Source organism: Aureococcus anophagefferens, assembly GCF_000186865.1.
Source record: "Aureococcus anophagefferens unplaced genomic scaffold AURANscaffold_2, whole genome shotgun sequence".
Lineage (NCBI taxonomy): Eukaryota > Pelagophyceae > Pelagomonadales > Pelagomonadaceae > Aureococcus > Aureococcus anophagefferens.
In genome coordinates, this window is record NW_008705562.1 from 329432 (window position 1) to 355229 (window position 25798).

Below are 25798 nucleotides of genomic sequence, written 5' to 3' on the forward strand. Positions count from 1 at the left end.
GCGCCTCGCCGCCGACCTCGCCGGCGGCGGGAGCGACGGCGGCGACCTCCCCGTGCGGAACTACGCGCTCCACCAGCTCGCCGCGCTGCTGGGCGCGGACCGCGTCGCCGACTTCTGCGCCACGTTCCTCCACCCGGACCGCGGCGCCGGGCTGCCGCTCCTCGAGACTCGTAAAAATTAGCGCGCGGCGGGCGCGTCGTCGCCCGCGTCCGCCTCGAGGTCGAGCGCGTCGTCCGCGGCGAGGCGCTCGGGGCAGTAGAGCCGCATCCACTGGCGCGTGACGTTGTCGAGGCCGATGTCCGTGTACGCGTACTGCCAGCCGATGATGCCGAGGTGGACGACCATGAGGCGGAAGTAGTGCGTGAACGACGGCGAGACGTAGTGCCACTTGCACGCGAGGTCCTGGAACCAGACCGACGCCTTCGGGGACGCGCCGCTCGCGTTGGGCTCGCCGCGGAAGAGCAGCGCGACCTGGGGGTAGGGGCGTCGCGCGCGGCGCGGCGCGACGATCGCTCTCCGCGCGAAATTCGCGTGCGTCCTCGGCGCCGGGCCGAAAAAACGGCCGGCGGGTAACGTGGCTCTCGTCACCGTGCCCGCGGCGGACCGGGGCACCTCGAGAAGGGGAATCCAGAGGGTGTCGTCATCGGACGGCGCGCGCGAATCGTAAGAACGACGCCGGAACGCGCCCGCCCGACGCGCGGGTAGTGCTCGATGCCGAAGGCCGCGAGGACCTGGCCCTCGCCCGGCCGCCCGTCGCCGTCGTCGTCGTCGCATTTCCGCAGCCCGCCCCGCAGCCCGTCGTCGTCGTCCGCGTCGAGGGGCAGCTGCAGCACGTCTCTGAGCCGGTGCAGCCGCATCGAGCCGACGGTGATGTTGCCGCGGTTCGTCATGTCGACGCGCCAGCTGAAGCGCAACCCATCAAAAGCCGCGAGGAAGGCCTTGAGGTCGCCGGGCAGCTTGTAGGGCGCGTTCGTCCGCTCCCAGGCGAAGACGTCCTCGGGCGTGCACCCCGTGCGGTTCTCGAAGGCGAGCTCGGAGACGCCGGCCTGCTCCTCGAGGTAGGACAGCAGGTGGAAGCTGAGCTCGTTGAAGAGCTCCGCCGTGCCCTCGGCCATGGCGGCCGGCCGCGCGGCGGCCGGCAATCGATTGCCTCTCGAAAGCCCTCATCAACATTGGTGGTTGACGCGCGAGTTGAACCGATGTTGCACCACCAGAACCTGATCCTCTATCTTCTCTTGTCTCGCGCTGGCCCATGCCAACACAGCCAACAACCCCAGACGCAGGACACAAGGCGCACTACGCTGACTCACGCGTGCGCGAGCGCTGCGTCTCGGCGGCGCGGCCGCGGCGCCGAGGAGGTGAGGTTCCGCCTCAGGTGCGGCCGCTGTTGCGCGTCGCGGGCGGCTTCGGTCCGCGACCCGCGCGCGCGCGCGCCGCCGGCCTTGGCCATCTCTTCGATCTCCCGTTTCCGGACGTCGCGCGCGGCCCGGAGGCGCGCGCGGCCGCGCGCGGCCCGCTTCGTCTCGTTCTGCGCGCGCGCGAGGCCCGTGCCGAAGAGCGACCCGCCGCCGACGAGGCCGATGAAGGCCGCGACGAGGAGCCAGGGGTTGCGCGCCATGAGCCGCGGCGGCGGCGCGGTCGGCGGCGGCGCCGGGCGACGGCCGCGGCGGCGGCGGCGCGGTCGGCGGCGGCGCCGGGCGACGGCCGCGGCGGCGGCGGCGGCGCGCGCCGACGCTGCGGCGCGGCGCGCGGAAGCGCTGGAGACCGCGGGCCGCGCGACGAGGCCTTGCGATGGCGCGCGCGCGCGGACTGCTGGTGGCGTCGATTGGAGAGCCGACAGTGGCGAAAATCACGGCGCGCCGATGTTTACCTCGATGTTTACCTCGACAGACGCCGTCTCTTGAGTCGGGGCGGCGTGGAGGAGGCAGCTTTAAGCTTTTCCGACGGTATGGAGAAGCTGTCCCTCGACGAGTTCGAGGAGATCGCCGCCGCGGCGCACGTCACGGCGAGCAAGACCGTCGTCTGCCCGCCGGATATCCACCGCTTCGAGGTCTACGGCTCGTCGGGCTGCCTCGAGACGGAGAAGGCGCGTCCCCGACCCTGCGCGGGGGCAGCCCCGCCGGGGGGGACCCGACCGCGCGCCGTGCCCCCCCCGCCGCGCGTCCCCGCGCGACGAAGACACCGACCCCCGGTCGACGCAGGTGCGCGCGGCCTTCTTCGCCAAGGGGCTGCCGTTCGTCGCCCGGGAGCTCGACGTGCCAGGCGGCGCGAACTTCGAGCCCGCGTACGTGCGCCTGCGGCTGCTGGGTGTCGGGCTGCGCACGCCCTACGACGCGCCGGGCTGGGACGGCTGCAAGTGGGACCCCTTCGGGGTGACGACGCTCGTGGACCGGGAGAAGCGGGTGGTGGTGGTCAACGGGGCAGGACAAGAGAGCGAAATTCCCAACTTCAAAGGCTCATATCTCGGCCGTTTTCCGCTCGTTTCGGCTGATCTTTGGACGAGCGATCATCTCTCGGAACGGTCTCGACGCGTGGATGCTTTTTCCGGAACGCGCGCGCGCGGAACACTCACGTTGAAGCGACGTTGAATCACCCTTGTGCTGCCCAGGTCGTCAACGCGGCGGACATCGTCGAGTACATGGACGCGGAGTCGTGCAACGCGAGCGGCATGTACGTCGACGAGTACATGCTCAACGCGGGGAAGATGTCGCTCATCAGCGGCGCGCGGAGCGTCTGGGGCTGGCCCATCACGTGGCCCTTCGAGCGGCGGCATCTCGTGAAGAAGGCCGCGCGGCTCGTCGACGAGATGCCGCTGGAGGACCTCTGGTTCAGCGGCGACCGGCGGCCGGCCTACGCGAAGCGCTTCTTCCGGGCGGAGGCGTCCGGGGCGGCCCAGCTGGCGTTCCTGAGGAACCATCTGGACGGCGGCGCGCTGCCGGATTTGCTGAAACCGCACTACGAGCGCAAGCTCGAGCGGACGGCGGCCTACTGGGCCGACCGGAAGCACGACGGCCCGGCCTTCGCGCGCGCCGTCGAGGCGACGCGGCGCCTCATCCGCGACCTCGACGAGGACCTCGTCAAGTTCAAGGTCGGCAAGAAGTCCGACGACGGCGGCGACGCCGACGCGCCGCAGGGCGTCGGCGAGTGGCTCGGCGGCGACAAGCTGAGCGTCGGCGACTGCTACTGGCACGTCGCCGCCGCGCGGCTCGTGGGGCTCGGCCTCGGCCACATGCTCGACCGCTACCCGCGCGCGGGCGCGTACGCGAACCGCGTGCTCCGCCACCCCGAGCTCCGCAAGGCGACCTACCTCTGGGCCGGCGCCGACGACTTCCCGCTGCCGCTGCTCGGGCCCGTCGTCCGCGAGGTCGGGGGCCGCGTCGCCCACGAGCGCCACGCGGTCCGCGTGCTCCGCGCGGCGCCGGCGCGGGACCGCGGGGGTGGATTCGACGTCGCGTCCGCGCGCGCGCGTCTCTGGGACGCGCGTCCGCGCGTCGAGAGCGCGACGGTCGCTCGTCGAACCATCGGCCGAAGCGACGACGGCCGAGCGCGGCGCCTCCGGGACGTTCGCGCCCGCGCGTCCCGCCCAGGCGCGACGTACCGCCGCGCGTCGCGCGCGGACGCGGCGCGCGCCGCGGCGTCCTACGCGGCGCGGGGGTCCGCCGGCACGGCGCTCCTCGGGTTCCTGCTCCTGTTCCTCTACGTGCTCGCCGCCCAGGTCGGCCGTTTTTTAGATTTCGGGTCCGGGGGCCTCACCAGCGCCCCGGGTGAAGGCCCGACCCCGGTGGGCGACGCCGCGGGCGCGCCGGCGGAGCGGCCCGCGGTCTGCGACGACCCGGACCGGGCCGTCGCCTCGAACCAGTGCGCCAACGTCCACGCCGTCGACGCGCGGAAGAAGAACGCGACCGCGCCGAAGCCGCCCGAGGCCGCGGCGGCCGCGCCCAACGCGAGCCTCGCGCCGGCGACGGCGTCCGTCCTCCTCGGCAAGGCGCCCTAGGGGGCCGCGCCGACGGGCGCCCCGCGGGCCGGGGGCGCCGGCGGGCGGCGGGCCTAAGCCCCTCGCCCTTGTCGCGAAGGCCGACAGCGCGCGCTAGCTACCCCCGAGTCGACGCACGAGCGACGGTTTCGAAGTGCACGATGCAGTGCTCCGCGCGCGCAGAAATCGTCCTACCCTGGGCTGCCTCCGATGGGCGTCCTTCGGCCCGCCGCCGTGGGCGCGGCGCTCTGCGGCGTGCTCTACGGGGGGCTCGAGCGGGCGGGCTGGGCCCAGGTCGTGCGCATCCCCTTCACGACGCCGAGCACGGCGACGATGCTCCACTTCTTCGACCGCCAGGTCAACATCGACAACGACGCCTTCATCGAGCGCTGGCGGGGCGCCGAGCGACCCGTGAACGCGCCGGGGCTGCTCATCACCGTCGACGCGGACCACGCGCTGCCTGCGGACGCGACCTGCTTCGCGAAGCGCGACTGCGTCGTGCTCTGGAAGGGCTTCGTGCCTCCGGAGATCGTCGAGAACCTCACGCGGATCGAGCCGCGCATGTTCAAGGACTCGAACTACTCCTTCATGCGCATCGGCGGCGCCGAGGTCAAGGGCGACCGGGTCTTCCGCAGCTTCGCGACCCACGGCATGCGCGAGGGCATGCGGCGGATGATCGCGGGCGAGAACATCCAGCTCGGCTTCGACGTGAAGATGGCCGACGAGAACCCCTGGCTCAAGAACATCGGCCTCGAGCTCCTGGCCAAGGTCAACGCCTTCGACTCGTCCGTCATGTACCTGGCCCAGAGCTTCCTCTACCACGGGAACCAGCAGCAGGCGAACCTGCACAACGACCCGCTCTCGGGGTTCAGCATCCAGCTCGCGAACTCGAAGCTCTGGCGCTTCGTGAACCCGCGCCACACGCCGCGCGTGCGGCCCTTCCGCGGCGACAACCCGGGCGTCTTCTACAGCGACCTCTGCTTCCTCGAGAACGGCACGATCCCGTTCCTCGAGGTGCTCGTGGAGCCGGGCGACATGATCTTCTTCCCCGAGCACTGGTGGCACGAGGTCCACCCCGTCGAACGGACGGGCTTCGGCATGACCGTCGCCTACCGCGAGCTCGGCTTCTCGAAGCTCCTCGGGCCCTCGGCCTTCCTCTCGTCCCTCCCCATCTTCCTCCACAAGGTCGCCGCGCTCACGGACATGATCGTCAACAAGCGCGCCGCCGACGCGCCCGAGAACCTCTGAATAGAATGTCGCCCGCGCCTTTACTTCGGGCCCGGCGGCGGCGCGCGCGCGCGCGCGCCGCCGCCGCGCCGTCACGCGCGCGGGCGGGTCACGGCGACCGCGGCCGTGAAGGTCACGTGGTCCTTCAAATTCTCCCGGCCGGCGACGGGCTCCGGGTAGCACCACGCGGCGTCTTTGACGCCGCCGACGTGATACCACACCTGCTCGCCGCGCGCTCACCGCCACCTTTTCCGCGATGGTTCGAAGGCGTCGAGGTCCAGCGCGTCGAGCGGAAAATAACAGCGGTTGTTGGCCACCTCGCACCGCGCAGCGCGCGCGACGACGAGCCCGCCGACGCGCGCCTCGAAGGCGCCGGCCGACGGCGGGCCGCTGGGGCAGCTCGCCGCCTTGCGGAGCGCCACGGGGTCCGGCGCGTGCGCGGCCTTCCGTCGCTGCCACTCCGCGACGGACATAGTATACTTGTACTGCGGAACGGGCTCCGGCCTCGGCCGGAGCATCACGCCTCAGTCGTGGCAGCCCGCTTTCTACATCATGAGTACTCTCTCTAGCGCATTAGGCGACACACCCCGCCTACGCGCCTACCTTGGGCAGGCGCGGGCACTGGGGGGCCCACTAAAGCCGCACCGGAGTACTAGTAAGTTGCACATGTGCTCCGCGGCGACGGCGCCAACTTCGACCGCCTCTTCGTCTAGCGGGGGGGTAAGGTGTTAAGGGGCGTGCGCGTGCAGGACTGCGCTGCCACTTGCCGAGGCCTTGCCTCAGAGGCTTGGCGTTCCCTCGGCTGCGTGATTTGTGAACGGTCACGTCATGGTCGAGGCAGCGGCGCTCGGGGGTCTAGCCGGCGTTCACGACGAACAGTTTGTGAAGCATCACGCACACACGCACACCTCCCTCCACCCCAGGCGGCCGGCGGAGCGCGCGTCGCGCGAGGCGCCCGCAGTAGGCACCTTCGAGACCGAGTCACCGCAACCCGCGCTCGACCTCGACCCCCCCACCCCGCCCCCCCCACCGCTCGCAGTTAGAGCCCGTGCGAATGTTGAGGCACCGCGCCGAGTCGCTCGGGTACGGTGTCGTAAGCACGCACGAGAGGCTGTGTCGCGAGGAACAGCTTTATGCTCGAGCTGCCTGCTTCAACTCGGCGGCTCCTCAGCAGCTCCTTGGCGGCAGCCTTCGACGCCAGACCCGCGCGGCGACGAGTACCGACGGCGGCGGCGCCGCGCGCCCGCCTCGCGTCCGTCTGGGCCGCACCCTCGTCGGCGTCCCGTCTTTTTACATGCCCCGACTCTGGTTCGTAGCCGAGCTTAAAGGTCGACCTCGCCGCAGACGAAGGCGCAGCCGCGCAGGACCCAGTGGTCCGCGGGCCCGTTGGAGAGCACGCGGAGCGTCGCGACGAAGTCGTCGCGGACGCGCGTGCGGTAGACGGGCGCGTCGAAGTGGGGCCGCGCCTCGAAGTTCGGCGGCGGGCCGCTGGGCGCGCCCGGGCTCGTCGACTCGCCGACGCTCGCGGGCACGCGGCTCGGCGCCTCGCGGCTGCTCGCGTCCGCGACCGGCGGGGCCTTGCCGCCGCCCAGGACGTTGTAGACGCGCTCGTCCGTCGCGCTCAGCCGCACGGCGCCGCCGTAGGAGTTCGGCGGCTTCTCCGCGGTCGACTCGTCGCCGGACCCGTCGCCGTCGCTCGGCGGCTCGCGGTCGTCGGACGGCGCGAGCGCGTCCGCGAAGTCGTCGTCGTCGTCCGTCGCGGGCCGCACCTGGGCAGGACAAGAGAGATTCAACGTCGCTTCAACGTGAGTGTTCCGCGCGCGCGCGTCACGAGAAAAACATCCACGCTTCGAAACCGTTCCGAGAGATGATCGCTCGTCCAAAAATCAGCCGAAACGAGTGGAAACCGGCCGAGAAAGGAGCCTTTGAAGTTGGGAATGTCGCTCTCTTGTCCTGCCCTGGGCCGCACCCACAGGCACGCGTGGACGTGGCGCCCGCCGTCGCGGCCGCCCGCGTAGGGGTTCGCGTCGTCGTCCAGATAACCGCCGTCGTCGAAGCGCCCGCCCTCGACGCGGAGCCCGTGGACGTAGGCGCCGCGGTCCGGCGGCGCGCGCACCGCGGACGCCGGGAACGGCAGCACGGAGCACGCGAAGGGCTCCGTCGACGGCGGGCCGTCGACGCGCGCGCGCCGCAGCGCCGCGAAGAACGCGCCCGGGCGGAACAGGCCCGGGAGCCAGACGGACGGCGGCAGGCCCCCCGGCGGCCAGTGCTTGAGCTGGCCGTGGCGCCGCGCGACGTGGCCGAGCCTGGGCGGCACGAGCGTGATTCAACGTCGCTTCAACGTGGGTGTTCCGCGCGCGCGCGTTACGAAGAAAACATCCACGCTTCGAGACCGTTCCGAGAGATGATCGCTCGTCCAAGAATCAGCCGAAACGAGTGGAAAGTGGCCGAAATCGGAGCCTTTGAAGTTGGGAATGTCGCTCTCTTGTGCTGCCCTGGGCCGAGCCACGGCGCGAGCCGCGGCGGCTTCGCCGCGTCGAGGCGCGCGAGCTCGTCGAAGACGGAGTGGGCGTCGCGCGCGCCGGCCGGGGGCGCGACGAGGCCCGTGAGCTCGGCCCACGCCGCGGGCACGTCGCCCCGCTCCAGGCTCCGGAGCGACGCGCCGACGGGGTCCAACGTGTCGCGGATCTTCGACGCGTCGGTCCGCGCGGCGTCGAGCGCGTCGGCCATGGCCTCGGCGAGCTTGGCGAAGCAGGCCATCTCCCGCGTGCGCACGGCGTCCCAGCCCCGCCAGTGCCGCGCGTCCGCGTGCGCCTCGACGGCCGCGGCCCACCGCCTCTCGAGCGCCTGTGTGGAAATCAAATCTTCAACCCGACTTCAATGTGCGCGTAATCGAACCATTTGGACCATACTCTTCGGCGTTGCTTCGAGAACTCGACGAGAGCAATCGATTCGTCCAAAAATCAGCCGAATCGACTTCGATGTGACCGAGCTAGAGAATTTCAAAGTTTGGTCGGGACGTCCCAAACCAGTGGTTGGTTTCCACACAGTCGAGCGCGTGGTCGCCGACGTCGCGGAGCGTCGCCGCGACGGCCGCGAGCGCGTCGTCCAGGGCGCCCGACGTCGCCGACGGCGCCGCCACGGCGGCCTGGGCCTCGAAGCGCACGACGCGGCCCAGCAGCGCGTCGCACTCGGCCGCGCGCGCGGACGCGGCGACGTGGGGAGACACGCCCACGAGCTCCGCGTCCTCGCCCTCCGGCAGATTGTGGATCCAGTCCCGCACGTCCGCGCGTCGGGCGACCGGCCCCAGACGCCCGCGATGGCCAGGTGCAGCCCGTTCGGCGACGTCGTGAGCAGCGACCTGGGCAGGACAAGAGTGCGAAATTCCCGACTTCAAAGGCTCCTCTCTCGGCCGTTTTCCACTCGTTTCGGCTGATTCTTGGACGAGCGATCATCTCTCGGAACGGTCTCGAAGCGTGGATGCTTTTTCCGGAACGCGCGCGCGCGGAACGCNTCACGTTGAAGCGACGTTGGATCACCCTTGTCCTGCCCCGGCAGCGACACGTCCTCGCAGTCGCTGTCGTCCTCGTCGGACTGCCACTCCGACGCGTGGGACGCGGCGGACGCCTTGGCCGTCCCCGCGGTCCTGCCGTCCTCCTCGTCGCCCTCGCTGTCCGTGGGCTCGTACTGGGGGAAGGGGTTCGCGCGCTCCTTCTTCTTCTTGATCGCCGCCGCGCGGTCGTACGTCTCCTCGTCGAGCACGTCCGGGTCGCTCAGCGCGCTCTTCTTCTCGCCGGGCCCGAACTGCAGGTCCGGGTCAGGCAGCTCCTCGATGAGGCCCACGCCGCCGCGCCGCTTCCGCAGCTTCCGCGCCTTCCGGTCCGCGACCAACAGCGCGCGCTTCGCGAGCACCTCGAGCGTCCGCGCGTCCGCGAGCTCCGCCGCGAGCTCCGGCGCGGCGATGCTGTCGTAGGACTTGACGGCGTAGAGCGGGAAGCCCGGCTCCGCGAGGCGCGCGCGCGTCTGGGGCGTCTGCGGCAGCCGCAGGCCCACGCCCAGGCTCCAGGCCATCGCGTTGAGCCGCCGGTCCACGGCCGCGCGGCCCTCGGGCGTGCCGTCGCCGGCCATGCAGGACGCGCCGGGCTGGGGCCTCACCGAAAACGTCGCCCAGTGGCACCAGGCCGCGCTGCCGGGCGTCGTCCGCCCGACGACGCCCAGAGCTCCGAAGTCGCGCCGCGTCCTCACGAGCGCGTGGAGCAGCACCTGGGCGTAGTAGAGCCGCTGGTGCTCGTCGCTGAGCCGCGCGTAGAGGCGCGCGGAAGACTGGGAGCCGCCGCCGTCCCATAACGCGGCGACGAGGCGCGCCTTGACGCCCCGGGGAGGCTCGAAGGCGACGCGCGCGCCGCAGCGCCGCGCGAGGTCCCTCGGGCAGGGGAACGCGGGCGCGAGACCGCCGGCCCCGCGGCCGCTCCAGTCCGGGGGCACGACGACCTCGATCAGCACGCGGTGGTGGTCGTGGGGCGCCGGGCTGCTGTCGTCCTTCTTGCCCTCGTGCTGCGCCTCCGCGGCCTCCGCGGCTTCCCTCTTCCCCTTGCCCGCGGCGCGCTGCTCCGCGACGCGCTCCTCCTTGCGCACCTCCCGGTCCCGTCTCTGGATGTCGCAGGCGTCGAGCTGGGCTAGGAGCACGGGGAGCCAGCCGCCCGCGAGCTCGCCGTGGCGCACCAGGACCCACCGGCCCCACTGGCGCCCCTCGCTCACGGCCGTCGCCGCGGCGTCGTTCGCGTCGGCGGACCCCAGGCCCACCTCGGCGATGCGCGGCGGCGCCGACGCCTTGTAGGCGCCCTTGTTCTTCTCCGCCATGAACGTCTTCGCGGCCGCGGCGACGACGGGAAAGAGGCTGAAGACGTCGTCCTCCGCGTCCGCGGCCACGGTGACGAGCACGGGCTCCAGAGGCGCCGCCAGGAGGCACGCGGCCCCCAGCGCCACGGCCGCCGACGCCGCCGTGCCCGCCTGGCGGTCCGCGACCCAGGGCGCGCGGAGCAGCGACGGCGGGTCCTCCGGCGGCCACGCGCCCGGCGCCGAGAGCCTCGCCGGCTCCCCGTCCTCCGCGAGCACGCTAGCCGCGACGAGCTCCGCGCCCTTCTGGACGAGGTCCGGCCGGAAGGCGCGCAGGACCAGGAGCTTCGCGAACTGCGACGGCTCCTTGAGGTCGCCGAACTCGTCCTCGTCGTCGCCCGACGCGTCGTAGTCGCCGGCCTCGTACCTGCGCCGCTCCTCCTTGAGGCGCGCCTCCTCGGCCTCCTGCTCGATCATCTGGTCCAGGAACGACTTGCGCCGCTCGCCCTCCTCGACGCGCCGCTCGTGGCAGCTTAGAAGGCGCTTCGCGAAGAACTTGGGGTCGAGGCCCTCCGGCGGGCCCGAGTTCGACGGCACGAAGAAGAGCTGGGGCGCCTGGCCGCCCTCGAGGGCGTCGCGCCAGGCGGCGGGCTCGTCGCGCACGGCCGCGCAGAGGCCGCCGAGCTCCTCGGGCAGCGACGCCTCGAGCGCCGCCTGGGCAGGAAAAGGGTGCGAAATTCCCAACTACAAAGGCTCCTATCTCGGTCGGTTTCCGCTCGTTTCGGCTGATTTTTGGACGAGCGATCATCTCTCGGAGCGCTCTCGAAGCGTGGGTGCTGTTTTTGAAACGCGCGCGCGCGGAACACTCACGTTGAAGCGACGTTGAATCACCCTTTTCCTGCCCTGAGCGCCGCGAGCTCGTAGCGCGTCCGCCGCCGCGGCCACGGCCGCGCGCGGCCCGGGGGCAGCCGCGCGACGGTGGACTCGCCCGTGACGTCCAGCGAGATCTGCGACATCATGGCCATCCAGGGCTGGCTGTCCAGCGACGCGTCGTCGGGCGGCTCGAGGGACCCGTCGTCGCGGAGGATCGCGGGCAGCGCCGCCTCGAGGGCCTCGTCGTCGGCCCGCAGGGCCTCGTCGTCGGCCGGCGGCGCGGCGGCGACGTCCGGAACGGCGGGCGCCGCGGCCGGCGGCGCGGCGGCGACGTCCGACGCGGCGGGCGCCGCGGCCGGCGGCGCGGCGACGGGCGCGGGCGCCTCGTGGAGCGCGTAGGTCGCGGGGCAGGGCGCCTCGGCCGCGGCCGGCGCGGGGCCCGGCGCGGCCGAGTGCGCGGGCGCGGGCGCGGCCGCCGGCGCGGGCCCCGGCGCCGGCGCCGGCGCGCACGAGTCGTAGACGTCGCCCTCGTCGTAGTCGTCGTCGTCGTCCTCGTCGACGGCCTCCGGGTGGAGCAGTGGTCGCCGTCGCCGTCGTCGTCGCGCGCCGCGTCCTCGTAGAAGCGGAGGCGCCGGTCGTAGTGCCACGTCGACGGCCGGTCGGCGAAGAGCGCCGTCGCGCGCGGGTCGAGGCGGTCGTCGCGCGCGTCCGCGCGCGCGGCGACCGCGAGCGCGCACGGGAGCACGTCGTTCGCCAAGACGTTGGGCCGCTCCAGCGCCCAGGCGCCGGCGACGGCCTCGCGCGCGGCCTCGTCGCGCGTCACGAGCTTGCCCGCTCGGCCGCTGTGGACGACGGCCGCGAAGCGCGACACGTGCTCGGCGAGCGCGGCCGTCGCGCGCGTCGCGTGGTTCGACTTCCGCGCGTTGCCGCTGTAGACGCCGTCGCCGAGGAGCGCGTCGACGGCGAAGATGACGTCCGCGTAGGCCGTCGCGAGCGTCAGCAAGCTCCGCTCCGCCGTGACCTGGCGCTGGTGCGACTTGAGCGACTCCGTGAGCGCCTGGATCGCGCGGCGCTCGAAGCCCCGCCTCCGACGCGCCGCCGCCACGACGAGAGGCGTGTTCTCCTCGCCCGTGGACTTGTTCGGCACGGACGACAGCGCGAGCGGGTCCAGATCCTCGGCGATGGCCAGCAGGCCGTCGTCGTCGTCGCGCGCGGCGATCGCCGCCATGAACGACGCCTCCTTCTGGATCCGCGCGACCTTGGTGACGTCCGCGAAGGGCCCGTGCGTCGCCGCGGCGACGGCGCCCGCCGCGAGCCGCTTGGCGACGTCCGTGATGTCCGGCGCGAGGTCGACGACGGAGATCAAATGCCGCGCGGTGTTGGCCGACGTGCACAGCGCGTCCGCGACGTCCACCGTCGCGACGGCGCACCGCAGGATCAGCCGCGAGCCGCCGTGCCTCACCACGGGCTGGCGCGTGATCTGCGTCGACCGCGCGTCGGCCTTGGACGCCATGGAGTAGCCCACGAGCAGCGCGCGCGCGACGGGCGCCTCCGCGCAGCCGAGGTAGACGCGGTCGAAGCGCGCTCGGAGCAGGGGCTCCAGCGGTTCCAAGAGCGCGTGGAGCGACGGCACGGCGCCCCGCGCGAAGCAGCGGTCCGGCAGATCGACGAGCACGACGGGCGGGTGCTGCTTGAGCGCGACCTGGATCGCGGACACGAGCGCGGGTTGGTCCTCGTTGCCCGGCAGGAACTTCGGGTCCTCGCGCCGCGTCTCCGGCGCGCCCCGCGGCGGCGTCGGCGCCACGACGGTCGCGCCGCCCGTCGCGTCCAGAAACACGCGCGTGAGCGTCCGCGCGTTCGCCCGGGGCCGCGCGCGCGCGAACGCGCCGCAGAGCCACCGCGCGCCGTCGCCGCAGGGGTCGATGAGCAGCGGCACGCGCTGGAGCTCCGTCGCGACGGCCGCGACGCCCAGCGCGAAGTTGCCCGTCGAGCCGCCGGGGAGCAGGCCCTTGCCCTCCCAGCGCCGCAACGGCACGCCGCCGTCGCCCGAGCCCCCAAAGTCGCACGCGTCCTCGTCGCTCAGCGGCGCGCAGAGCGCCGGCGCGGCCGCGGGCAGCTCGACGTGGACCGCGGAGACGCGGGAGGTCTTCGGTTCCAGCCCCAGGGGCCCGTCGCCGCCGGCCTTCGGGAGGCGGCAGAGCTTGCGCACGGTTCCCACAAAGTCGGAGCGGCGGCTCCCGCCGAGCGGCAGCGCGCACGCGAACGACACGGCCGCGGCGGCGCCGCACGCGGCCGCGGGCAGCGCCGCGTGCTGCGCGGCGAGCGCCGCCGCGCGGCCGTCCCAGCGCATGAGCGTCGACTCGATCTCCTTGAAGCGGCCGAGCGCCGTGCGATGCTTCCGGCCCAGCTCGTGCGCGAGCTCGTCCGTCTCCGCGCCGAAGCGCCGCGCGTCGACCTGCGTGGAATTCAAATCTTCAACCCGACTTCAAATGTGAGCATATGTGACAGTCTTGACGCAAGCTCTTTGGCTGTGCTTCGAGAACTCGACGAGAGCAATCGATTCGTCCACAAATCAGCCGAATCGACTTCGATGTGACCGAGCTAGAGAATTCTCAAGTTTGGTCAGGACCACCCAAACCAGTGGTTGAATTCGGCACAGGCGTCGACGACGGCGACCTTGGCGGCCTTCTCCGCGACCTGGGCCGCCTCGAAGGCGTCGAGCTCGAGCGCGTGCTTCTCGGACGCCGCGGCGTCGGCTTTCCTCGCGTCCTGGGCCGACGCCCAGGCCGCGAGCGTCTGGGGCACGCAGAGCGCCTTCCAGACGGCGCAGCAGCACCGGACCCAGACGCTGACGGGCACGCCGACGGCCAGGCCCGCCTGGCCCATGCGCCTCACGGAGGACGCGACGGTCGACGGGTCCGCGAGCGCGCGCTCCGCCTGGGCGACGCCGTGGGCCCACGCGTGGCGCTTCTCCGCGTGCGTGTCGCCCGGCGTGTCGTCGTTGTCGTCCTCGAAGTCGCGCGCCGCGGCCTTGCAGGCCCGGCCGTACCACTCGCCGACGAGCTTGGGAAAGTCCGTCCGTATGAAGAGCTCCCAGCCCTCTTCCGGCGACGGCGCCTGGATGAGCAGCAGGGACGACAGGGCTTCCAAAATCTTCTTCACGGGCTTCGCCGCCGGGAGGTCGCCGATGCCGCCGCCGCCCGCGGCCGCGGCCGTCAGCGTCTCCGTCGACGCCTCGTAGTCGCCGACGCTCGTCCCCAGGGACTGCTTGTGCACCGCCGACAGCCGGTTGTAGGCGCTCTCCGTGCGGTTCTTGATGGCCCGCGCGCGCTCCTTGCGCGCGACGACCTCGTCGAAGACGTCCGCGCACGATCTTAGCAGCCCCGACGAGTTCTGCGTGAACTGGAACGCCGCGTTCGCCTTGAGCTTCGCCTGCTCCGCCTCCGTCGCCAGATTCTCCGTCGCCGCGCGCGCCTCCGAGAACTTGCGGAGCCCGAAGGTCACGGACCGCGACGCCGTCGACAGCGCGAGGCCCCGCCAGACCGCGGCCTTGACCGCGGCGACGACCAGGGTCCGGAGCGCGACGGGCGTCGGCGCCGCGAGGCGCCGCGCGGGGCCGTCGCACGCGGCCGCGGCGCGCTTCGCCGCGAAGTACGCCGCCACGCACAGCCGCGCGGTGTCGCGCCGCTGCGCGAAGGGCAAAGCCTTGTCGATGAGCGCGCCCGCGTTCGCGGCCCGTTCGTACAAGTTCGCCTGCTTCGCGCCGCGGCCGCTCCGGTCGTCGTCGCTGAGCCGCGCGACGAACGCGACGAGGGGCGTCCGCCCCTTGAGCCGCTCGTCGTAGTCCTTCCGTCGTTCCACGCCGAGCCAGCGCCGCGCGGCCGCCTCGCAGCCCGCCTCGTCCGGGTCGTCGAAGCGGTCCACGGCCGCGTAGGGCAGCACCGCCGCGAGCGCGCGCCGCGCGGCCGGGTGCGCGCAGTTGGAGTCGCCCGCGATGGGCGCCAGGTCGCTCTCGCAGCAGCAGACGACGACCCGTAGGTGCGTGCGCACGCGCGCGGCGTACTCCGCGAGCGCGACCTCGACGTGGTTCCCGCCGGCCTGCGCGCCGCCCCGCGCGCCCGCGGCCGCGAGCGCGTTGCCGCCCTGCGCGCCGATCTGGGCGTCGAGGTAGTCCGACACGACCCGCGCCTCGTCGTCGGGCCGGAAGACCCGCGAATCCGCCACCGTGCCCGTGTGCACCGCGGAGAAGAGGTCGTCGAGGCGCCGCGCGGTCACGCCCGAGTGCGCCCACTGACTGTCCGCGATGACGACGATGGTCGGTTCCCCCCCGCCCGCGGCGAACAAGGCCCGCCGGATGACCTCGTTCCACGTCGTGTCCGGGTCGCGGCCGGCGCGCACGCCGTTCTTCTCGCGGCTCGCGGCGACGACCGCGCCGCACCCGCGGCCGTCGACTTGGTACGTCGCCGCGTCCGCCGAACTGAAGACGGGCGGCGGCGGCGAGTGGAACACGTTCTCGTAGCGGCAGAGGTGCGCCGCGACGTCGACGACGGACCGCCGCCCGACGCCCCGCTCGCCGACCTGCACGAGGACCGTGCCCGCGCTGAGCGCGCGCGCGGCGCGCGCGACGTTCCGCGCGTGGCCCGTCGCCTGGGCAGCAAAAGCGTGATTCAACGTCGCTTCAACGTGAGTGTTCCGCGCGCGCGCGTTTCGAAAAAGTATCCACGCTTGGAGGCCGTTCCGAGAGATGATCGCTCGTCCAAAAATCAGCCAAAACGAGTGGAAAACGGCCGAGATCGGAGCCTTTGAAGTTGGGAATTTCGCTCTCTTTTGCTGCCCTGCCCGTCGCGGCGTCGCGGACCGCGAGCGCGGACGGCGGCCGCCCCGCGTCGTCGGCGGCGGCGTCGAAGAGCCGCTGCGCGAAGGCGCAGCGGTTGCAGAGCGTGGGCTCCTCGTCGTCGGAGACGTCGGCCTCGCCGTCGAGGTCGTCGTTGTAGCGGTCGTTCGCGCCGTGGCCGCTCACGTGGCCCGCGTCCTCGCGCATGGCCCGGGTGAACTTGCGGTCGCGCTCGACGAGGCTGTAGTGCTTCACGGGCGCGTTCGGCGCGCCGTAGACCGCCGGGTCCGCGTCGTCGACGAGCAGATCGTCCGTCGGCACGAGGCCCTCGAGCTCCACGGCGGCGTCGAACGCGGGCCGCGCGGCCGCGACGAGGCCGTCCCGGAGCTCGCGGCAGAGCTCGTGGGCGATGCCCCGCCGCAGGCTCAGCGTCGTGTGGCACGACGGCAATAACCGCAAACCCTTGGCCACGCGGACCCAGACGCAGAGCGGCGCGGGCGGGTGCGCCGCGCGGCGGTCCCGCGAGAAGCGCGCCATGCGCACGTAGACCCGCAGCGCCTGCCCCGCGGCGGCCTCCAGGTCCTTGTCCAGACCCCGCCGCGTGCGGTCCACGAGCGACGCCTTGACGACGCCGCAGAAGACGGCGCCGAGCTCCGCGCGGTTCGGCGGCGCGACGGCGACCGGCGGCAGGTGGCGCCGGCCCCGCGCGTCCACCGCCTGGTGGCCGTGCTGCGACGCCACGGCCAAGACGAGAACGCCGTGGAGCCGCCGCCGGTTCGGCGACACGAGGCCGTTGGACTCGATGTCCGCGACGGCGGGCTCCTCGAGCGCGGAGTCGTGCCAGTGGCCTGGGCAGGAAAAGGGTGATTCAAGTTCTCTTCAACATGAGTGTTCCGCGCGCGCGCGTTCCGGAAAAAGCGTCCATGCTTCGAGACCGTTCCGAGAGATGATCGCTCGTCCAAAAATCAGCCGAAACGAGTGGAAAACGGCCGAGATCGGAGCCTTTGAAGTTGGGAATTTCGCTCTCTTTTCCTGCCCTGCCAGTGGCCGTGGTCCAGCAGGGACCGCACGGACTCGTCGACCGTGCCGTGGCGCGCCCGCAGGTAGTCTGGGCAGTCCCGCGTGCTCAGCGGCACGGAGACGTCGTCGACGACGACGAGCAGGCGCCGCCCCGCGGACGCGCCCGCCTTCTCGGGGGCCACGAGGAGCGACCGCTCCAGGTCGTCGCTCGCCGCGGCCTCGGCGTGCCGCCGCCGGTGGCCGACGAGGCGCTTCGCGAGCACGTTGCGGAGCAGCGTGCCCGTGGACGTCGACGCGACCCTCGCGCCGACGTGGCCCGCGCCGCCCGCCGTCGCCAACTCGCGCGCGGCGAACGCGGCCGCGACGGCCGACGCGCCCGCGCCGCGCTCGTAGGCCTCGATCAACGCGACGCCGCGCGCCCGCTGGGACCCGTCGGGGTCGTCGTCGTCGGGCGCCCAGCTCGCGGGCTCCGCGTCGACGCCGCCCCGGAGCAGGCTCCGGAGGACGAAGAGCACGCGCTCGTCGCGCGGCGTGGGCACGTGGAGCGCCTCGAGATCCTTGGGCGACCGCGGCGCCGCGGGGCTCGCCACCTCGAAGGCCTCCATGCGCAGCGCCGCCAACGTTTCCCACTTGGCGAACGCGAAGAGGTCCGGCCGCGGCGCGCGCCCCGCGCACGCGCCCCACAGGGGCGCGTCCTTCTCCAACGCGTCCCCCCCGAAGGCCTTGCGCAGCCAGCGCGCCGCGTCGCCCGCGAGGTGGCGCGCCAGACCCGGCTCGGACTCGCCGAGCGCGAGCGTCGTGCCGAGCACGCCCCAGGCCAGACCCCAGGCCAACGCGCACTTCGCGATCTTCGCCGCGCCCGCGGCCACGGCCGCGTCGTCGCCGATGATCTCCAGATCCGACCCCGCCGACGGCAGCAGTAACGCCGCCACGAGCACGAGGCACGCGTGGAGACGCCGCGCGTCGTCGTCCGCCGCGCCCCAGCGCGCGGACGAGTGCTGCGGCAGCTCCGGCGCGTCGTCGTCGAACTTCGCCTCCAGCGCGTACTCGAAGCCGAAATAGCGCCGCTCGTCGAGGCGCCGCGCGAGGCCGATGGCGTCGTCCAATGGACAGTCCTCCAGCAGGTCGTCGAGCGCGTCCGCGACGGCGACCAACGTCGCCGTGCCGGACAACTTGGGCCTTAAATTCCGCGCGACCCACGCGGCCGCGCGCTTCGCGCAGGGCTTGTCGCACCCTTCGTAGGGTAATGAAAAACCGCACAGGTGGACGACGCCGACGCGGCTCACCATGGACGGCGACGAGTCCGCGAGCGCGTCCGTCTCGAGCAAGACGCGGCACCTGCGTGGAAATCAACCAGTGAGCTGGTTATCCCAACCAAATTTCAGAGCTCTCTAGCTCGGCCAAATCGACGTCCTTTTGGCTGATTTTTGGACGAATCGATCGCTCTCGTCGAGTTCTCGAAGCACGGTTGAAACGTCTGGTCCGATGTTCAATTTCGCTAAAATTGAAGTCGGGTTGAAGATTTGATTCCCACGCGGCGCGGCGCGGCGACGCGCCGTGGTCCGCGCGGTCCGCGATGCGGTCGAGCTGCACCGTCAAGTCCTCCGTCCAGTGGCGTTCGACGTTGCCGTCTAGAACGACCCAGGCGTCGCCGCCGCCCGCGGCCGCGCGCGCGTCCGCTAACTGGGAGAACCGCGACACGAGGCAGCCGCTGCTCCCGCTGGACCCGCCGAAGCAGTCCTCGAGGTTGAGCGCGCCCGGCGCCACGTAGAGCACGCGCGTCGGCACGTCCCGCCGCAGCGCCGCCGCGCGGAGCGCCGTCGACTTGCCGCAGCCCGCGGGGCCGACGACGGCGACGCCCGTCGCGACGGCCGCGGCGTCGCCGACGGCGAGCGCGGCCGCGAGCTGCGGCGGCGACGGCGGCCCGCCCGCGAGCTCGTGGAACCGGTCCTCGACGGCTCGGGCCGCGGCGTCCTCGCGGTCCTGGAGCGCGATCTGCTCGCCGTCGCCGATGGCCTCGTCGTCGCGCGGGAGCATCGTCCGGATCAGCTCCGTCATCGTCGCCTCGTCGTCGCCCGAGTTCCGCAGGGACCGCAGCAGCATGCGCTTCGCGGCCATGGCCAGCGCCGCGCGCTCCTGGCGCTCGTCCTCGGCCTCCGTCTCCTGGTTGGACTGGAAGGGCCGCCGCATGGACACGAGGTCACCCGTCCGCAGGATCGCGTCCGCCTCCTTGACGACGGACATGGCCGTCCGGAGGCCCCAGCGCGCCTGGAGCTGCGCGCCCTTGGCGCCGTCGCTCCGCTCGCCGAGCTCCGTGTCCTGGGCCAAGCGTAGGAGCGTCGCCAGCGACGCCGCGTAGGCCTTGGCCGCGGCCATGCGGAAGCCGCGCGAGACGAGCGTGCCCGCGACGACGGACGCGACGTCCGGCGCGGCGAGGACCACGGGCCGTAGGATCATGGCGATGGAGTGGTTCAGGGGCGACACGCCCCGCGGCGGCGACACGGTCACGGCGATGAGCGGCATGCCGCTGTAGGACACGTAGTCCTCGTCCGTCTCGCCCTTCTCGGACCCGGACCTCACGAACGACTTGAGCGGCACGTCCTTGCCCGCGAACTTGACCGTGTTCGCGCGCATGGCCACGGCGCCCATGAGCAGCTGGAGGTGCGCCGCGACGGCGCCCAGGATGCGCGACACGTAGCGGTGGCCCCCCTCCTTGTGGCCCAGACCGCCGAGGCCGAGCACGAGCCACGCGCCCGTCGCGGCCGTCCCCGCGAACATGTGGTTGATGGCCTTGACCGCGTTCTCGTGCTGCGTGCCAAAGTCCGAGGGCGCCCGCGACACGCAGCGGCTCATGAGCGTGTTCGCCAGGTCCTTGCAGATCTCCGCCTTGCCGACGCCGTGGGGCCCGACGACCGCGACGCCCCGCAAGGCCTGGATCGCCGTCGTGAGGCCCAGGACGCAGCGCGCGCCCAGCGGCGTGACGACCGTGCGCGGCGCCGACCCGACGTACTCGACGCCCACGGGCAGCACCGCGTTCATCTGCCGCGCGACGACGCCGAGGTCCGAGCCTGTGTGGAATTCAACCACTGGTTTGGGTGGTCCTGGCCAAACTTGAGAATTCTCTAGCTCGGTCAAATCGAAGTCGATTCGGCTGATTTTTAGACGAATCGATTGCTCTTGTCGAGTTCTCGAAGCACAGCGAAAGAATCTGGTCCAAATCGTTCGATTGCGCGCACATTGAAGTCGGGTTGAAGATTTGAATTCCACACAGGTCCGAGCCGCTCTTCGTCGCGGAGCCGGACGCGGCCGTGGGCACGATCATCTCCGACGTGCGCCGGCCGATGTGGCCGCCGATCTTCGACATGCGGCTCCGGGCCTCCAGCGTGCCCGCGGGGTAGAAGCGGAGCTTGGACTGCCAGGCGTAGTCGTCGAGGCCCCTCATGTGCGGCGCGGCCCTCGCGACGTCGTCGGCGACGTCGCGATGCTGGAGCGCGAGGAGCACGAGCGCCTCGTCGCCGGAGCGCCGCGCGCGCTCGTCGTCGCGAAACTCCGGCGGCTCCTCGCCGGGCGCGAGGCGCACGGCGCCCTCGCGGATCGCGCGCGCCTTCCGCTCGGCCTCGTCGCGGTACTTGGCGAAGCACTCGTCGCAGGGCTCGCAGGACCCCCGCCGGAAGCTCGTCGATAAAGCATCGCCGACGTCTTCCGTCCAGCGCATGCGCTCGCACAATAACGTGATCTGGCAGGGCGCGACGGCCTCCGGGCTCCGCGACGTCCGCCGCTTCGACCGCTTTTTTTCTTGCCGCTGGCGCCGGACGACGGCGGCGAAGGACGCGCGGAGCGCCTCGCGCATCTCGCGCTCGAGCTCGCGCAGCCAGACCTCGACGCCGCCGTAGACCTCGACGGGGTTCGGCAGGATCAGGCGCTCGCCGTGGGCGTCGACGAGCGCGCCGATTTTTTGGGGTTTTTGGCGCCGCCGGCCCGTCGCGGACTTGCGGCCGCTCCGTCTTTTGGAAGCCTTGCGCTCGCTCCGCTTCCGCCGCTTCTCCGCGTCGCTCAGGCTCGGCCGCGCCTCCTTCAAATTGCCCAACAACATGGACATGGCGCCCTTGGGCGCGGAAGAGCTTTCCGACGAGCCCGGCCGGCCGCCCTTTTCCGACGAGTTCGCGGAGTTGGCGTCGCCGTCGGACTCGGGCTCCAGGGACCGGTCCAGCGTGACGACGGCGTCGAAGAGGGCCGGTAATGCGAGGACGACGTGGCTCAAGGTCTGGGACCCCTGGTTCCGCAGGTTGCCCAGCGCGGAGATGAGGTCGAGGTCCGAGAGGTAGTAGAACCGCGGGAACGCCACCCTTTTCATCTCGAGGTGGTCCTTGAGCTCGGCCTTGATTTCGTCCAACACTTCCACGTCGAGCTTCCACTGCTTGAGCTTGAGGTCGCTCGGCGGCTCGGGCATGTTCAAAAAGCCCGCGAGCGCCGCGGAGTCGCGGCGCCGTCGCGCGTCCTCGGGCGTCTCTCCCGGCGCGTCGCCCCCTTTGCTCCCGCGGTGCGCGTCGAGCTCCGGGGGCCGGCCGCCCCGCGCGCGGTGCTTCGGCGCCTTGTGGGACCGGCGCTTCTCCTTTTGCTTCGGGTCCTCCGGCGCCTCGGCGGGCGGCGAGATCAAACGCATGGGCCGCGGGTCGCCGTGGATCTCTTTCAGTAATTCGTGCCAGCGGTTGTGGACGTTGTTGAAGCGCGCCCAGGCGTGGGCGAGGGCGCCCTCGCGCTCGCCGGCGAGCATGGGCTTGAGCGCGCGCTGCTTCCGGTCGAGGTCGTCCGCCGCGCGGAGCGCGTCCGTGAGCCGGTCGAGGCGCTGGCGCCAGACGGTGATGAGCGGCTTCAGCGCCATGCCGTGCTCGCCCATGGCGATGGCCCGGAAGGCCGCGCGGTGGTCGTTGGCCAGGTTCGCGACGTCGTCGAGCGGGCCGAGCTCGTAGATCGTGTCCGGCGCCGCGGGCTCTCCGTTGGTCCCGGCCGGCGGCGGCTCGTCGCTCGACGTCGACGCGTCGTCGCTCGACGACGAGTTGTGCTCGTTGAGGTCGATCTTTAACACCGGCAACACCGTGGCCTCCCAGGCCGCGTCGAGCGCGTGGATGGACAGCTCGATCTGCGCCTCGGCCGTCGCGTCCGTCGCGACTTTCGTGATGATGTCGCGGTGCTTCGAGATGCCGCAGTCGAAGAGGTCGCCGAGCGACGTCTTGTCCGGGTCGAAGACCAGGGGCGCCGCCGTGCCCGGCACGACCTCCATGGCGATGCGCGCCCAGTGGCGCTTCCGTAAATTCGGGTTCTTGAGCTCGAGCACGATCGGCGCCTGTGCCGAAACCAAATCTTCAACCCGACTTCAATGTGAGCGTATTCGAACGATTTGGACCAGACTCTTTCACTGTGCTTCGAGAACTCGACGAGAGCGATCGATCCGTCCAAAAATCAGCCGAATCGACTTCGATTTGACCGAGCTAGAGAATTCTCAAGTTTGGTCAGACCACCCAAACCAGTGGTTGGTTTCGGCACAGATCGGCGCGAGCGCGCGGAACGCGTGCGTCTCCGCGACCAGGCGCCGCGCGGCGCCGCCGGCCCGCGGCAGGATCGCCGCCCCGGGCGTGCGCTCCTCGTCCTCGTCGCCGGCGGCGTGGTGGATGACGCCCTTGTAGTCCGCGTCGTCGCTCGGCTCCGCGTGGAGCCGCATCTCGAGGGCGGTGGACTCGCGCGCGAACAAGCGGCTCTCCGCGTCGAGCTCCTCGGCGTCGAAGCTCGACAGGGGCTGGGACACCCAGGAGTCGTGGATGTCCTGCCAGCGCGTGATCATGGTCCACAGGAGCTGGGACCGGCCGAAGAAGACGCGCGCGGCGCGCGCGTCCGCCGTCAGCACCAAGTCGACGCGCCGCGCGTGCTCGTTCTTCGACTTGATGGCGTCCGGCGCCGCCTCGCGCGACCCGTTGGACGAATCGTCGCTGCCCTTGAGCAGGCCCTCGCTCACGCCCCGGGGCAGCATCTTCTTCATCTGCTCGTTCGACGAGTTCTGCAATTCGTGGATCGCCTCCTCCAGGTTCTCGCCGCTCGACAGGATGAGCAGCTTCTGGCCCGTCGTGAGCTCGCACTCCTGGGCGATGAAGTCGAGCAGGGCCCGCAGATCCACGAGCTTCTGCCGCCACTCCTCGACGTTCTGGAGCTTGCGCCGCTGGCCGTCCATGTCGTCGAGCACGCGCACGGGCTCGCCGTAGCGGTCGTCCTCGGCAGCCGCGAAGCGCGGCCCGGACAGCGCGCGCGCGAGGGACGCGGCCTGGTTGCCGCACTTGTGGACCTCGGAGTCGACCTCCTGGTGGGCGCTGCGGAGCCGCCCCGTGCGCCAGGAGATGTGCGCGAGCTCCGCGCGTTTTTGGGATTTCTCCTCGTCCCGCAACTCCGTCAAGTACAGCTTCGTCTCGAAGGAGAGCTTCTGCGCGTCGTCGCCCAACAACAGGGCCAGCTGCTTCTGCTCCGCCTCCTTCTCCTCGAGGCCCATCATGTCCTCGCCCGCGACCGTCGGGTCGAACGCGTCGCTCGCGATGGCCTCCGACGCCGTCAGCTCCGCGACGCGCTTCGCGGCCTTGGCGATGGCGTGGAGCGCGCTCCACCCAAAGGCGCGCGTGCTGACCACCGTGGCCGCGTGCTTGGCGTAGGCCCGCAGGACCTGGGGCTGCTCGTCGAGGAGGCCCCGCGCGGTCCGGAACGCGGAGATGGCCACGAGCGCGTGGAACCGCGCGCACCGCCGCGCGGCGGAGCGGATCGCCGCGCGTCGCGCGCGCGCCATCTGGGCGAGGCGCTGGCGCAGCTTGCGCGTGACGCACTCGATGGAGCCGCACGCGCCCCGGGGCTGCGCGCGCGACAGCTCGAGGCGCCAGCGGCAGAGCCGGGCCGCGTCTCTCGCGACGGCCCGCGCGTCCGTCGCGGCCGTCACGGCCAGATAGCGCCAGGAGTGGGGCTTGCGCGCGTGGCGCTTGAGCAGGACGCCGAATTCCTCCGAGTCCTCCGCGGGCGCGGGGCTCCGGACCTCGACCGAGTCGAAGACGGACCGCAGCGCGTCGAGCGACCGCGCGTACGTCGTCCCCTCGTGGAACGACTCGCGGATCTCGCGGTCGATGGCCTTGAGGTCGCGCTGGAAGGCTTTTTTGGTCCGCATGATGCGCGCGACGGCGCCGTTGGACTGGCGCGAGTTCGGGCGGAACGAGTCCTCGAGCGACTGCATATAAATATCACCGTCGCCGTCGCCGCCGTGGAGCGTCGTGTCGGCGACGCCCGCGGACCCCGGCGGCGTGCCGGGCGTCGGGGGCGTCCCCGCGCCGCGCGGCGGCTCCCGGCCCGCGACGAGCTCGCCGGCGTCCGTCTGCGTGAGGAAGCTTTCCTCGTCGGGCGCGCCCGGCCCCCTCGCGGGCGACTCGGCGAAGGAGACGGTCGGCGGCGTCGCGCCGTCGTCGCCGCGGCTCGCCGCCGTCTCCGGCCGCGACTCCGCGCCCTCGAGGCCGCCGCCGCCGGAGCCGCGGCTGTCGCCGCCGCCGGACGCGCCGTCGTCGAGCGCGGGCGCGGCGACGCCCTCCTTCTGGAGCCGCTCGCGCGCCCGCCGCCGCGCGTCGCGCCGCTTGATGCGCTCCGCGTTCTCGCGCTCCACGGCCTCGGCGGCCTCGAGCCACGCCTTGTGGATCCGCCGCTCGGAGTCGCCGCGCGCGCGCGCCGCCATGGCCGCGGCGTCGCCGGCCTTGGACGCCCGCAAATCGTCGCAGAAGGGCCACATGGACTTGATGGAGACGATGTTGTCGACGACCTCGACGGCGCCGTGGACGACGAAGGACGCCGTCTCGCGGACCTCCGTGCAGTTCGGCGTGAACACGGTGCCGCCCGTGTCGCGGCGCTCCTCGGCCAACCGCGCGTCCTCGCGCGCGTCCGCGGACGCGTCCGCGGACGCGCAGGCCGGGTCCATGGTCTCGACGGCCTTGGCGACCATGTCCGCGCTGATGCCGCCCGCGTTCGCCGTCCAGTCCTCGTCCGTCCAGTCGGGGCTCGCCTCCTTCTCGCCGGGCTCGGACTGCGCGTGCTTCTCGTGGAGCCCGCCCTTGAACTTGGGGTCGCTCAGGCCCCGCGGTGCGACGGACGCCTCCTCGACGCCCAAAGCCGGCGGCGCGAAGCTGAGCTGGACCTCGAACATGCCCTGGTTCGTCTCGCGCGACCGCTCGAGGCGCTCGCGGAACGTCGTGCCCATGGACGCGCAGGCGATGGCCAGCGACTCCGTCACCACGACGTCCGCGAGCATGACCAGGGAGCCCACCAGGACCTTCTCGTCGCGCTCCTGGTCCCGCAACTTCGCCCGTTCCTCCTTCTCGCGCTTCTCCTCGGAGATGGACTGGTCCTTGCGGTGCGCGGCGCCGCCGGACGCGCCGATGCCGCCGCCGCGGGCGATGGCCAGCTCCTCCTCGCGCTTCGCGCGCGCCTCGTCGTCGCGGCGGACCAGGGTCCACGCGGCGTCGCGCGCGCGCTGCACGGCGTTCGCCGCGCGGTCGACGCACTGCTCCAGGAACTGCGCGGCCCGGTCGTTCTGGAGCACCTGCTTCTTCTCGAAGACGCCGATGTCGATGGCCCGCATCAGGCCCTGGGACTTTTTCTTCTCCTCCGTGACGCGCCGCGCGCGCGCCGTGAGCTTCTTCGGTTGCTCGATGAGCGGCCGCCCCGCGGCGGGCTCCGAGACCTTGAGCGCCTTGGACTTGGCCGCGTCCCGCGCGGCGCCCATGGCCCGCAGGGCCTTCTTGCGCGTCCGCGCGGCCGGGCAGAGGTACATGTAGTCGCGGCGCACGCCCGCCTCGAAGAGCGAGTCCGCGTCGTTCTCGTTGAGCGGGTCCTGCTCGAAGTTGCGCTCCGCGGCGTAGTCGCCGCGCGTCCGCTCGTCGTCGTCGTCGTCGGAGAGCGCCGCGCCCTCGCTCGCGTCGTCGTCGTCGTCCTCCTTGGGCCCGCCGGGGCTCAGGTCCAGGAGCTCG

The 25798-nt window shown here is 72.2% G+C and overlaps 2 protein-coding genes across 2 annotated transcripts; one reads left to right on the plus strand and one right to left on the minus strand.

Annotated features, from left to right (window-relative positions):
• Window positions 1-1948: 1948 nt before the first annotated feature.
• Window positions 1949-5221, plus strand: AURANDRAFT_61032 (hypothetical protein; the record flags this gene model as incomplete). The annotated part of the gene is made up of 5 exons (XM_009034699.1): window positions 1949-2050; window positions 2202-2405; window positions 2609-3437; window positions 3588-3970; window positions 4157-5221. 5 exons carry the CDS (start codon window positions 1949-1951, stop codon window positions 5219-5221), a joined length of 2583 nt encoding a protein of 860 aa, XP_009032947.1.
• A 14404-nt stretch (window positions 5222-19625) lies between these two features.
• On the minus strand, window positions 19626-19802 carry AURANDRAFT_19631 (hypothetical protein; the record flags this gene model as incomplete). The annotated part of the gene is made up of 1 exon (XM_009035245.1): window positions 19626-19802. A coding segment is annotated over one exon (177 nt), but the record flags the coding sequence as incomplete, so codon positions are not given.
• Window positions 19803-25798: the final 5996 nt, after the last annotated feature.